Source organism: Lytechinus pictus, chromosome 17, assembly GCF_037042905.1.
Source record: "Lytechinus pictus isolate F3 Inbred chromosome 17, Lp3.0, whole genome shotgun sequence".
In the NCBI taxonomy this organism is placed as follows: domain Eukaryota; kingdom Metazoa; phylum Echinodermata; class Echinoidea; order Temnopleuroida; family Toxopneustidae; genus Lytechinus; species Lytechinus pictus.
Genome location: NC_087261.1, coordinates 3,059,483 through 3,074,680, shown reverse-complemented (window position 1 = coordinate 3,074,680; position 15,198 = coordinate 3,059,483). Strand labels below are relative to the sequence as shown.

Genomic DNA, 15,198 nt, shown 5'->3' with positions numbered 1-15,198 from the left:
AGTAAAAACAAAAGGATGAACATCAATGAAATAACTGAAACAAGTGGAATGCCTCTTGGAGTCCTGCCTGCAGCAGAGCTGATCTTGCAAACTAAGATCATAGGGTCATTCCATGCCAATTCACCCAATGAATGTGCAATTTTGCACCCGACCCTCTCGGAATTTGTTGTAAATTGGTGCACATAAAATTCACCATGGCCCACGCACAAAACAAAAAAAATAAGTCCAATTGGTCCGTCGGTTCTCGCGCTATGGCCCGCCCTTTTCTCCTTGTTTTGACAAAAATGGGCGTGACCTTCAACTTTCAATGGCCACTGCGTCGTAACGTGTTGACCAATTTTCATGAAACTGGTACCATTTATTAGGAAATTCAGAGAGGAATCAAAAACATGCATCAAATAATGTATTGGAGTGATTTATAAGGTCGTGACCCTTGACCTTTACTTTGACCTTGACTTTGACCCCCGGACAAATAATTTTTAAACTTGATTTTCATGTATGTTAATTATTAGTATGATATTGACAAAATATGTTGAAATCAATGATGATATTTTATTTCTTCACCTTTTAAAACTCTTCCAAAGATACCATGAAATTTCACTCTAGTCCTACATACTGATATTCATGTTAGTAAAGTGTTTACCAGTTACATGATTTCTTCCAATCTGAAGTTACAGTATGCATGCACATGAAAAGAAATTAAGCTCATCAGTTCACAAATGAAACATTAAACATTTATGCTCATGAATAGGTATCTGTTTAGGCATTTTGATGTTCAGCAATATATATCATATATATATATATATATATATATATATATCTTCTTGTTAGTAAATAGGCATATACTCAACAATTTGATGATAAAAGTAAACACTTTACTAACAAGAATATATATATATATATATATATTGCTGAACATCAAAATGCCTAAACAGATACCTTTTCATGAGCATAAATGTTTAATGTTTCATTTGTGAACTGATGAGCTTAATTTCTTTTCATGTGTTTGCATACGTAACTTAAGATTGGAAGAAATCATGTAACTGGTCAACACTTTTACTAACATGAATATTAGTATGTGGGACTAGAGTGAAATTTCATGGTATCTTTGGAAGAGTTTTTAAAGGTGAAGAAATAAAATATCATCATTGGTTTTAACATATTTTGTCAATATCATACTAATAATTAACATACACGAAAATCAAGTCAAAAAATTATTTGTCCGGGGGTCAAATTCAAGGTCAAAGTAAAGGTCAAAGGTCACAACCTTATAAATCGCTCCAATACATTTTTTTTATGCATGTTTTGGATTCCTCTCTGAATTTCCTAATAAATGGTACCAGTTTCATGAAAATTGGTCAACACATTACAACGCAGTGGCCATTGAAAGTTGAAGGTCATGCCCATTTTTGTCAAAACAAGGAGAAAAGGGCGGGCCGTAGTGCGAGAACCGACGGACCAATTGGACTTATTTTTTTTGTTTTGTGCGTGGGCCATGGTGAATTTTATGTGTACCAAATTACAACGAATTCTGAGACGGTCGGGTGCAACCACTGGGTGAATCCAGATGGAATGACCCCATACCCCTAAAAATCATTTAAAAATAAAAATATACTAATTAGTATGTTGACCTCAAACAAACCCTGACCTTCACCTAAAATTTTATTCACTTATTTGCTAATACTTGATATATTTTATGCAATAGGAAGTTAGGAACTTATACTCTCAATCATCTTGACAATTCAAAATCATATCCTTTGTAAAGATTTTGATTTTGATACCACAAAATGGTCAAAGTTCATTGACCCTAAATGACTTTTCACCTTGACCATGTGACTTAAAACTCGGGCCAAAACAAATGATCAGTGATATTTGATTGCCTTTATGTCCAAATTTCGTGGAATTGGTCCTTACAATTTCAATGTTATGACAGTTAAAAACAAAGTGGTTTACGAACCACCACAAGTCTTGACTGATTTCGGATCAATAAAAGATGCAATATTATCTTTTGACCCCTAGATGACCTTTGGGCTTACCATCCTCAAGAACAGTATGGTATTAGCCAGAGATCATGTGTACCAAGTATGAACACAACTGATGCAGATATAAAGAAACGAGAGCAAGTTGATCTCATATTTGTAACCCCTAGATGACCTTTGACCCATCGTCCTCATGAACACACATGTAATATTACTCAAGGATCATTTCAAATAAGGGTAAATGTAACCATGGACCTATGATGTAATTGATGCAGAAATAACGAAATGAGAGCAATTTGAACAAAAATTTGACCTTTTGACCCTTAGATGACCTTTGCCCCTATCATCCTCGACAACACACATGTGGCATCACCGAATGATCATTTGAACCAAGTGTGACCAAAATTGATAAAGAATTCAGGAAATGAGAACAAGATGCACAAAAACTTAAAATTCGGACATACATGACCTAATATTTGACCTTTTGACCCCTAGATGACCTTTGTCCTCATTATCCTCATGGACACACTGGAGGTCGTGCCCAAGGATCATAAATGTACAAAGTGTGAACATAATTGATGCTGAAATAAAGAAATGAAACGAAGTTGAACAAAAACACAACCTTTTGACCCCATGATGACCTTTGACCCCACCTTCAACACACAACGTTAACATTTTCGAAGACCAACCGACTACATGTAGGTCTCTGCCCAACTTTGTTCAGGCGAGACAATAATTAAACTTGGTTTAGATTTCAATGGTGATACACCACACAATCATGGTCAGTCAAGTTCAATCCTGTGAAACCTGACACTCATGCAACTTGTGCAACATGATCAGTGATGCTTGAGTACCTTATATATGTCCAAGTATCATGAAGTTATGACACTTCAAACATTAAACCTTGGTTAAGATTTCAATGTTGACACCGCCGCCGTCAGGAAAGCGGTAACGACGCGATGCCTCGCTTCTGCTATCAAGTCGAGAGATAAAGGGATAACTTTATAAAGGGAAAAGGACATGCCTTTGCTATCGATTTGCCGTAAATTTTAATGAAAGATGGAGAAAACGGCCTCCGGTTTCAATAACTAAGAATCACCATAATGTAGGAACAGATGCTAGTATTGGAACAAGTAAATGAGAATAAATCCATTTTATATACAGATATAACGGACAGATGTTGGGTTTCTCGAGGGTCCATGATGGACTTCCTACAAGTAACCGCACATCCGGGCCGCACATACTGCAATTGACCATTCCTTGCGCCAACCTTCCAAATTGGGGTTTTCAGAACTATACGACCTACAGTGACGGGCGTACACTGCAACAATACTGATAATAATTTTATTTAACACCAGCTCGATATCTATATAAGACAACACCAGAGAGGTGTTGCAGCAGCATCACTTCAGCTTTAGGCTAACACCAGTTTAAAACAAAACTTATCAGTGTTAAACCGATTTTCCGATAAAGATACCGGGCTAGTGTTAAATCAACACCGGTGTATAAAAGTGTACGAAACGCACCGCATCTATATCTATATCTTTGACCGATTTCGTTGACACAACCGCGCTGCTTCTGTGAGCACAACGTCGTGATGATCGTATCATGGAAGTACATCCAACACTGATCTCAATTATAGGGTATCAAAGGGTTTCATTTATTTTTCGCCAAGGCTAACGCCATGTTTCCTATAATTCTCGAGTCATTTGCGCCTTTTATGAAAAGAGCGGAACTACAATAAATATACATAGTTCAGTGCGAATATTATTTCTTTCAGGAATTCAGAAATGTAGCATGGTCTTTGATATAGGGGCGGCGGAACGTATTTTCGTATGGGGGGGGGGGGGCAAAGCCAACAAGGGCACATGTCTAAATAGGCAATTTGGTGCAAACGGATGTTTTCACCATGAAATTATCATCTGCGTGAATTGTGTGTTTTTTAGTATATTAGTTAAGTTGAGCAAAGCCTTTTTGGAGTGATTTCTGATTGAAGATATATATACATGTATTAAGGCTTTATTCTTTCTGCGAGAAAGCGTAGCGAGCGAGCAATCTGGATAATATTCACATCGGAAGTTGGTCAATTATGGCGCTATTTACTGTTAAAAGGGCACCCTTGCGAGATATTGCGGGCGCGAATGGCGAGCTCACACTTTTGGACATTAAATGAGACATGAAAATTAAACATTCAGCGCAGCTTTTTAATCATAAAAAAGACGTGTACCTATAAACTAAAGAATTAACTCGTGCGCAAAGCGCGAGCTGATTTTTTTTTTAATATACTGAGTTACTGACCAGAAAAGGAACCTGTTAACATGGTTAAGGACTGCTTTAATGACTCATGACGAGGTTAAAGGAGAATGAAACCTTTGGAACAAATAGGCTTGTGTCGAAACAGAAAAATCAAGGAATAAGAACAAAGAAAGTTTGAGAAAAATCGGACAAATAATGAGAAAGTTATGAGCATATAGTAAAGAAATGGGGAGAGTTGTTCACAAGTGACATCACACATTTTTGTCGCATTGCCAATGTGATGATCTCCATAGCATTAGTGATCGCAATATTCAAATGCTCATAACTTTCTCATTATTTGTCCGATTTTTCTCAAACTTTCGTTGATCTGTTTCTTTGATTTTTCTGTTTTCACACAAGCTATCTTGTTCCAAAGGTTTCATTCTCCTTTAAGATTATATAGGCCTACATGTTACCAATCGAATAATGCGAGATCGAAGCACGAGTTGAACATTTGTGAAATTCCAACCTGAAAACTGGAAATTCTAAGCAATTTTTTTTTTTTTGGGGGGGGGGGGAATCAGGAACAGAATTAGCACCCTAATAAACAATAATTGATGTGAGCACGAAACGCGGGCCAAAAATGTATATTCCAACCTGAAAACTGGACATTCTAAGCACTTTTGTAACCATAAATAGGATGAGCAACTTTAATACTTAACAATAATGATGCGAGCGCTAGGCGCGCACCACAAATTCTGTGACTTTCTATTAAAAACCTGAAATGAATTAGTATGCAGTCGGGTCTAAACGATAATTTATTTTAAAATTATTAAAAATGTCTAATAAATCGGTGGTTTGGAGATAAACAATGACCGCAACACACAAAATCATAGATCTCCAAGCTAATTTAAAACAAACGACGGTTGCTCCCGATGCCAGAATCGATCGAAATATGTTGATAGTATTTCCATAGGCAGATCAAGGTGGGTCGAAGCGCCCTGTATTGTCGGCGTTAAAAGAAAATGAGGGAAAAGAAAAAAAGACCCCCCCCCCAAAAAAAAAAGGGGGGGGGGGAAGCAGATCGGAGGAAAAAAGAGTGAAGAAATAGAAGAGGAATGGGTTTCCCTTTCAAGACAGTATAAAATATTATGCCCGCGCTGCGCGCTCGCATTAATACTGGGTTACTCGGTGTGTTCTTTATTTAAAAAAGTGCTTAAAGGAGAATGAAACTCTTGGAGCAAGTTAGCTTTTGTGAAAGCAGAAAAATCAAAGAATAAGATCAACAAAAGTTTGAGTAAAATAGGACTAGCAATAGAAGAGTTATGAGCATTTGAATGTCAAGATCACTAATGCTATGGAGATCCTCCCATTGGCAATGCGACCAAGATCTATGATGTCACAGATGAACAACTCTCCCCTTTTGGACACTGAAACTATACCCCAAAACATCTCTTTTTGCTCATTCTAATCATATGACAAACGATTCATCAATGATATAATGTTGTGAAACCTCTGTACTTGTCCCTCATAAATACCTTGTGATAGACTCTATAAAAGTGAGAATATAAGTGAAATAAGTACTAAAGTAATGAGGGAGTTGTACGTGTGTGACATCACAGATCTTGGTCGCATTGCCAATGGGAGGATCTACATGGCATTAGTGATCTCAATATTCAAATGCTCATAACTTTCTTATTATTCGTTCAATCTTCCTCAAACTTTCAACAATATGTTTCTTTGATTTTTCTCTTTGATATGGATTCAGCTGGTTTCAAGGGTTTCATTCTCCTTTAAAATGTCAGTTCCTCAGATTCAAAACCAATCAACCAAAATAAAAAAAAATCGGCTCACGTTTCGTGATAGAAACAATTAATTAGGAAGATACTTAATATTGAATGTCTAAATTTCAAAATAATTTTGCTCGAGCTTCGCACTCGCAAAAAAAAGATAGATATCAAATCTGTTCATCGTTGCATAATTATAGTGCTCAGAAGAACTTCATTCTTTAGTTAGGAATACAGTAACCCCCTCAGAAATACCAACAAAAATCAGCTATTTGCGGCTAATCGGGGAAAATGAGGTTGGCAATATTTTTCACCCCCCCCCCTTATTGGCTAAAGCTGGATCCGCTCATTTCCTTTGACGAACGTAATATGGCAACACCTACTATACATGAAAGTCGTGATTTTAGCAAATCCAGTTTATTTCAGTCGTAAATTTGATAGTAGAATTACAATACAATCCAGTGTTTTTAATACTGAGCTCAAATTGAGCTCAATTGTTAACAGGTTTCTTAATTTGTATAATACCAAACATTCCATTGAAATCTTCATCTCGGAACTACAAAAAAACTCCGAGATCTCCCTGGATCACTATGTCTCTTCTTCGTTGTATTAACCGGAAAATCGTCTCTTTTATAAGTACAAAAAAGTTAAATCAGATCAAAGTAAACGTCGATACTCTTCATATCGTAATACCCTTACTACTTTACTTCGGACCGCTAAAAAGAATTATTTTTCTAGACAATTTGAAGAAAACAAATATGATGTCTCAAGTACGTGGAAGGTTATAAACAATGTTCTAAATAAAAAACCAAAATCACTATCTATTTCTACAATTATGATTAACAGCTCCGAAAATAGAAATCCAATGTTGATTGCTGAAACATTTAATGATTATTTCATAAATATTGGCCCAAATCTTGCCCGCGACATTCCCAATTCCGATGTTGATTTTCGATCGTTTTTAAAAGAACCGAACGGTCAATCTATATTTTTTACTCCTATTACTTCTCGTGAAATTATGATCATTGTTAAAGATTTGAAAACTAAAAAAAGCTCTGGGTATGATAACATCACAAATTTTCTATTGAAGAAGACTATAAATGAAATAGTACAACCGCTAACTTATTTATTCAATTTATCTTTAATAACAGGGGTAGTACCAGAAAAAATGAAAATATCAAAGGTCATACCGATACATAAGAAAGGTAATAAACATGATATTGGAAATTATCGTCCATTTCGCTCTTAAGCTCTTTTTCCAAAATTCTCGAAAAATTAATATACTCCCGCACTGTTAATTTTCTAAATAAATATAATATTTTATCGAAGGTTCAATTTGGTTTTAGAAAGAAACATTCAACAACCCATGCATTATTAATGTTTATAGATAAAATAGCTACATCTATAGACGCTTTTTCTCATACTGTTGGTTTATTTCTGGACTTCTCCAAGGCCTTTGATACAATTAATCATGATATTCTTATTTTCAAATTATCACATTATGGAATACGTGGAAAGGCCTTGGAGTGGTTCAGAAGTTATCTATCTAATCGTCAGCAGTTCGTATGTATTAAAAATCAAGAATCTCATAAAAAACTTATTACATGTGGAGTGCCACAGGGGTCTTTACTAGGCCCTTTATTATTTCTCATTTACATTAATGACTTTCAAAATTGTTCTAATATTCTTTCATTCCTTCTGTTTGCAGATGACTCCAACATATTTATCTCTCACAAAAATCCCCAATCTCTCTTACAAACACTAAATCATGAACTGATTTTTGTTCTTAACTGGATACATTCCAATAAATTGTCACTAAATATCAATAAATCAAATTATATCTTATTCAGTAATACGATCGCTAACTTACCCGGACCTGTATTTTTAAACAACACACCTCTTGTAAAGGTTGACACAACAAAATTTCTTGGCGTATATATCGACAGTAAATTAACTTGGAAAGCCCACATTAATCACATTAGTAAAATTATATCCAGAAATACTGGTGTCATCTGCAAACTTAAGTCATCTTTTCCAACCCGTGTCTTGTTATGTTTATACTCCACCCTAATTTTGCCGTATTTAAATTACGGTATCCTTTCTTGGGGGAACAGTTCAAAACTTCATATCAATAAAATTTTACTTATCCAAAAAAGACTAATAAGAATTATTAATAACGCAAGTTACCGGGCTCATTCTATGCCACTCTTTTATTCATGTAATGTTCTACAAATTTATGATCTTTATGCATTTAACCTTGGAATATTTATGTTTCAACTCTCAAGAAAAGAATTACCTATTACCGTATCTTCTCTATTTAGAAGAAATGACGAGATTCACAGTTATCCTACTCGTCAAAGTCATTATTATCATCTTCCACGTACTCGTACAGCTTTTTCACACAAAACAATTATTGTCACAGGTCCATTATGTTGGAATGAACTACTAACAGACTTCAAAGATTGCAATTCTATATATACTTTTAAACGTAAATTGAAAATTTATATTTTAAACAAATATCTAAATGACAATTCATCGGCTCCCTAGACAAATGTTCCTCTTAATTTAGTCCACCTCCCTTTGTATTTTTTTTCTTTTTGTCTCCTTCTTTTTCTCGTTTTTTATTATTTTTTTCTTCACATATTGATATTAAAACAAGTTGACAATTACTTATATTTAATTATTAGGGAAACTATAAATTACAAGCTCTGCTTTTTAAATTGTTTGCCCTTCATATTCTCATCTTCCTCCCTTTGTATTTTTTTTCTTTTTGTCTCCTTCTTTTTCTCGTTTTTTATTATTTTTTTCTTCACATATTGATATTAAAACAAGTTGACAATTACTTATATTTAATTATTAGGGAAACTATAAATTACAAGCTCTGCTTTTTAAATTGTTTGCCCTTCATATTCTCATCTTATTGATATATCTGTCTCCAATCCAAACGTTCAATTGTATAACATTTGTCTGATTTATTATGAATTATGGTGATGTATTGTATTATGTTATTATCAATGATTTACTGTCTTTCGATGGACGTTACATTGTACAATGTATTTGATATTTTATGAGATATGAAAATAAACCAAACTGAACTGAACTGAAACATGAGGACTGCATTTTTCAGTATGACACAAATAGCATGCATATAGCCTAAATACCTTGAAAATAACTCCGCTATTACTTACTCTGATCGAAACAATATGACCGATACAATAGACCGGGATTGCATCACAATTTATCCTATACATTAAAATATCGTATTGATTGCATAACCCGTTTTCCGTTGTAAAAACGAAACAAGCCAGATCGATAAAAGTGAATTGCTACAATACAAACTGTATACATTTATTTTGATTGCCCTTGTTACAATACACGCCACGTGACCTGTAAAAAGCGCGGGAAATTGTAGGTCGTCTCGTGACTCCGGAAATGGTCTCCTGACCTTTCATACCGGTGCTCTCTCCGTGTGACTTTATACTGACTTCCGAAAACGAACTTACAAGACACCGTGTAAATAAATATAAGGTATTTAAACCATATTTTTAACTTTCATGTCACAAGATTCATAGTTATAAATATAACATACGGAACACTTTGACAATGCAGCCAACATGAAACCGCCAATAAATTGTCGAGAAGGAAGCTTAATAACGAAACTGCCGTGGAAGAAATGAAGTGGAGCGCCTCTGGCTATCTCGCCTGCATTACGCAATTCAATATAGCAGGCTGCTAGCAGCAGTGCTGACTTTGAAAACTATTATTTTTTACAAAAACACAATTCGTATAAAAATATACTACGTTCATTGATCCTTAACGACTTTTGACCTCGATCATGTGACCTAAGACTTGTGCAAGATGATCAGTGATATGTCCAAATTTCATGAACTATATCCATAAACTTTCAAAGTTTTGATGGCAATTCAACAATTACCCCAAACATGGCGAAAGTTCACTGAACTTACATGACCTTTGACCTTGGTCATGTGACCTGAAACTCGCACGGGATGTTCAGTGATACTTCATTTTATTAGCTGGATCCCTAAACTTTCAAAGTTACGATGATAATTCAATACATACCCCCAAAATATCTAAAGTTCATTGACCATTTAAATGACATTTGACCTTGGTCACGAGACCTGACACTCGGGCAGGATGTTTAGTAATTCTTCAGTACCCTTATGTCCAAGTTTCATGAACTACTGTAGGTCTATACACTACGTTATGATGACATTTCAAACACTTGACCTTAGGTTAAGATTTTAATGTTGGTTTCCCCAGCATGGTCTACATGTAAGTCCATTGACCCTAAATGACCTTTGACCTTGGTCATGTGACCTGATAATCAGACAGGGTGTTCAGAAATACTTGATTACTCTTATGTCTAAGTTTCATGAACTAAGTCCATATAATTTTACGGTTTATAGTTATGATGTAATTTCAAAAACTTAACCTGAGGTTAAGATTTCGAAGTTGACGCCGCCGCCGCTGCCGTCGGGAAAGCGGCGCCTTTATAGTCTCGCTCTGCTATATGCAGGCGAGACAATATGTTGTTTAAAAGTTACCTAAAATATACATTTTCAACAAGATGAATCGACTGATGAGGAAAAAAAAAATAATTCATTCAATCCTTCAATATGATTATGAATCGATGAATGACTTTAAGGCGCAACGTTTAACAGTTGAAGTAGTTTGACCCGTTTGCAATGGATGAACCGAATGATGAACGGTCGACAACCAATCGATACGCTGGTTCACACAACAGCATGGTTAAAAAGCCTTTACTTCTAATGAAGCGAAGAAAACGATGAATAATAAAACGCTTTAGACAAAATTAAAACAGAGATTTTGAGGTACAGTACATGTATATCTCACTGGGGCGCGAACTGTTTTTATAATATAATGGTAACATGGATCCTAATCATATGATTGGCTGAAATCTATCACGTGACTAGTCACGTGATATCATTAATTCTATCGACCGGTCAAGTTTTATATATAGGGGCGGTTGGTTTATGAAACAATGATTCACGTCAATATCTTACAAAACATAATAATTACGCATAATTTTGATTGGACTTAAAGGGGGGTGCTCCAGGCTGAAGATATTTATATTTCAATATTAGAGTGAAATTTACAGAACAAAATGCTGAAAATTTGATCAAAATCAGATAGCAAATAACGAAGTTATTGAATTTAAAGATTTGCATTATTCCGGTGAAACAGTTTTAGGCATCATCCCGCATGTCTTCATGAATATTTTTTTAGGTGAGCTGATGATGTCATATCCCCACTTGATCTTTTTTATTTTACTATACGAAATCATAATTATTCAAAAATTTTCTACCAAGAACTAAAAACAATTATGGATTGACAACAAAAAGTGCATTATTATTTATTAAAGGTCAAGTCCACCCCAGAAAAATGTTGGTCTGAATAAATAGAGAAAAATCAAACTAGCATAACACTGACAATTTCATAAAAATCGGATGTAAATTAAGAAAGTTATGACATTTTAAAGTTTTGCTATTTTTCATAAAACAGTGATTTGCACAACTCAGTGACATGTAAATGAAACAGATGATGATGTCCCTCACTCACTATTTCTTTTGTTTTTTATTGTTTGAATTATACAATATTTCATTTTTTACAGATATGACCATAAGGACCAACGTGACTGAACCATGTAGTATTAAACAATGCTAATTCCACATTTACAGGGAGGAATTGATCGTTGTTTCACTTGGTAATGAGGAGAAAATTAGAATATTTCATTTTTCATATAATAAAATACAAAAGAAATAGTGAGTGGATGACATCATCAGTCTCCTCATTTGCATACCGAGCAGGATGTGCATATAACTGTTTTGTGAAAATGAAGCGAAACTTTAAGACGTCATAACTTTCTTATTTTACATCCGATTTTTATGATATTTTCAGTGTCGTGCTTGTTGGATTTTTCTCTTATTATTCAAATCAACTTTTTGTTGGGGTGGATTTGTCCTTTAATGCAACTTATTTCATCATAATGGAAACACATCATTTACAAAAGTATGAAAAATGAAACAATTATGATTTCATGTAATAGCATAAGAAAAAGGAATGTGGGAATAAGACATCATCAGCCCACCTAATGAATATTCATGAAGATGTACATTGTTTTCACAAAATATTGCTAAACTTCAATTATTCAATTAAACTTCATTATTAAACTTCATTAGTTATCCGATTTTGATGAAATTTTCAGCATTTTGCCCGGTGAATTTTACTCTATTTTATTTCGATATTAATATTCTCAACCCGGAGCATCCCTTTGAAGAATAATTACACCTATCTGTTCCATATTTGAGAGTTGAGACAGTACAAACGCCGAATGGAACTGGTTTGTGGAACTGTCCCAGGGTACCTCGTGCGTAGTCTGCTGGGCAAACCCTTCACTCGAGTTAAGGGTCTGAATGTGCAGCCTACTCATGCCTTGTGTACTGAAGGCTCGAACAGCAAGTTTTGTATGTGCTAGTCTTTGCGTGGAGGCACACTTATTGATCAAAGTTCCAATCAGGGTCTGTGCCTGCAGACTACCTCGTGCGTGCAATTCTTAAGAGTTCATGCTCTTGATTATATTCATTAATGACAACGCTGCCCTTCAAACCCATTCGCTAGCTTCCAATGAACCCTTTATTTTCATTGGCTGTAGCACAAACAACATGAACGGTAAAGATATCATAATAGTAACCTTTATACAAAGGGGCCAAGGAGAAAAAAAGTGTTAGAACAAACAAATGATATACACGTAGGTGTTGTTCACACACTGGTTCAGATTTTCGCTAACAACTATACCAGGCCTACAAATACCAAAAGTTGACACATACATTTTCATTAAAATATTCAGGTAACGTAGGTACTTTAATAAGGAAGCTAAAGCAGCCATTATAATAACCTACTATTAAAAAAAATTAAGTGATACATAATTACTACTGAACGGTATGGAAGCAATCAGGCAATGTGTCAAGCACTGTAAATCAAATTAATCATGAAATGAGAGTGGATAGAATGACCCGATTCATGCACCCATTATTTTAATAGACCCCCATATCAAAAGCCAATTATACATGTATATCATACTGTGTAATTCTCGTCACTTTGTATGGCCATGGTATGGCCAATATTGGTCTTTTGTAGTGTCCAATATTCGTTATGTTTTACAAAACGCGATGAAAATTCGGAGCAAATGTAAATATTTCCGCAAATAATTATGATAGTCCTGATAACACCGCAATATTAATGTTTATCTGAATCCTTACGTGTAGATACATATACCTACATATCAAACTATTTGTTATTTCTGGAAAATATTTGATTTTCAGCGGAGATTGCATTTTCAAGGTAGTATTGCTTGATTTAACAGAAGCTGAGAAAATAATTAACGCTGACAATTCAAAACAGAAATAAAACCCCAGACATTCACCACAAAATGAATTTCATTGATATAAAAGTATCATAAAATACACATAAGTGGAGGAGAAAAACTACCAGGGATTCAAGGTTTTGAGGTAAGCACATCATGATGGCTTGGCAGAAAAAAAATATAATAACAAAGACAATGTACATGTAGGCCTATATAACAAATTTATAAATTTTTACATTCTGATATTCGTGGTACCACATGCCTGCAGGAAGCAGCTCAGGGATACAGGTACATGTATTTCAAGTAACACGAGTTCCATAATTGCTCTTTTTGTGTCGTAAGTCGAATGACATATTGAATGCAATGGTAACATAATTTCACATTTCTGAAAAGGGTGGGGGAGGGGACTTTATAAAATTCAAATCATTTTATATGCATTTTAATCATAGAGGGTCTAATGATCAAAATATATATATCATCATCAATGGAAATAACGGACACTCTTCTTTTATCATTCTGAAAAAGTTCAACAACACAACTTAATACAAGTTTTTAGACAGCTTATAATACAAATCTAACTTTCAACTTCAGGGTGGACCTCTCCTTTAAATTCAATGCAAACATCAAATTCTTACCATTTACTGCCAAAGCTACGTGTATGATTGAAAGAAATGCAGTCAAAACTGCAATGCAACAATATCGTAGTTCCATCACTGTCTCGTCTTAATGCTAAGCTCTGCTATCTCCTCCTTCCGAAAGTCATCTGTGTTCACACTCCTGCTCCAACCGCGTTCACACGAATTCCACGTTAAATGTTTTAAAATACTCGAGTAATGACCAGTTTTGCTCGGATCGAAGTTGAATATTTTTTTTGAAGAGGAACGCTGCCCACTAATAGGGGCAAATAAGCGTTTCCTGTTGTTAATCCCGTATACTAATCCACTAATTAGTAGGATTGGTTAGCATGGATTAAGTTGGTGGAGCAATTAACAATCCTAGCGAAGAAAGCGGCATCTGAAATGACAAACCAAAGTTATGATCGTTTAAAAATTAACCGATATAATAATCATGATAATAAATAAACTTTATTCTATATGCCCTCTTCCATTTTCGGTGTTCCCGTTTTGTTTCCTGTCACGGCATTGATACAGTCCTTGATTTGTTTGGTGTTATTTTCAATAACTCTCTGATTGTCATTTTGGTTGTTTTGGGGATAATGGTTGTATTCGAAGAGACCAAAACATATTACTACGTAAGTACTTCCTTCTACCTTCCAAGGGTTATGTATGAAGTACAGCTGATTAATATAAATTTGTATAAAGTAACCGAATTCACAGATCTGGAATGCAAGATTGCGATTGAATATACAACAAAAAGTAAAGACAAGACGGTCAGAACCATGTTATTTTTTTGTCCCGACGAAGTCAAATAAAAATAATCAATGGTCTTGTTCTCTCATTGATACAGTATGAGAAGACGAGAAGACGAGATTATGATGAAAAGACAAGCAAACGAATTGGAGACTACCCGCGAAATTACACATCCATATAACTTACCATGTCATGTAGTCCACTCATTGACTGTATATTTTATCGGGAGAAAATAGTCTACTATATAGCATTTAAATGAAAAGCATGGCTTGAAATTGTAACCCCTATAGATGTATTATTTTACACATTTTGGGGGCTTTCTAACGATAAACAAGTGGAACGCCTCTGGCAGTCTCGCCTGCATTACGCAATTTAATATAGCAGCAGTGCTAACTTTGAAAACTACTATAAAATAATCATTC

The 15,198-nt window shown here is 34.8% G+C and overlaps 1 protein-coding gene across 1 annotated transcript in view; it reads right to left on the bottom strand.

Moving 5' to 3' along the window:
- Nucleotides 1-3,665, bottom strand: part of LOC129280460 (scavenger receptor cysteine-rich domain superfamily protein-like) — a 38,769-nt gene extending 35,104 nt beyond the window's left edge. The window contains exon 1 of the mRNA XM_064112151.1: nucleotides 3,661-3,665. Coding sequence (XP_063968221.1) covers nucleotides 3,661-3,665 — 5 coding nt within the window. The remainder of the gene's footprint in view (nucleotides 1-3,660) is intronic.
- Nucleotides 3,666-15,198: the final 11,533 nt, after the last annotated feature.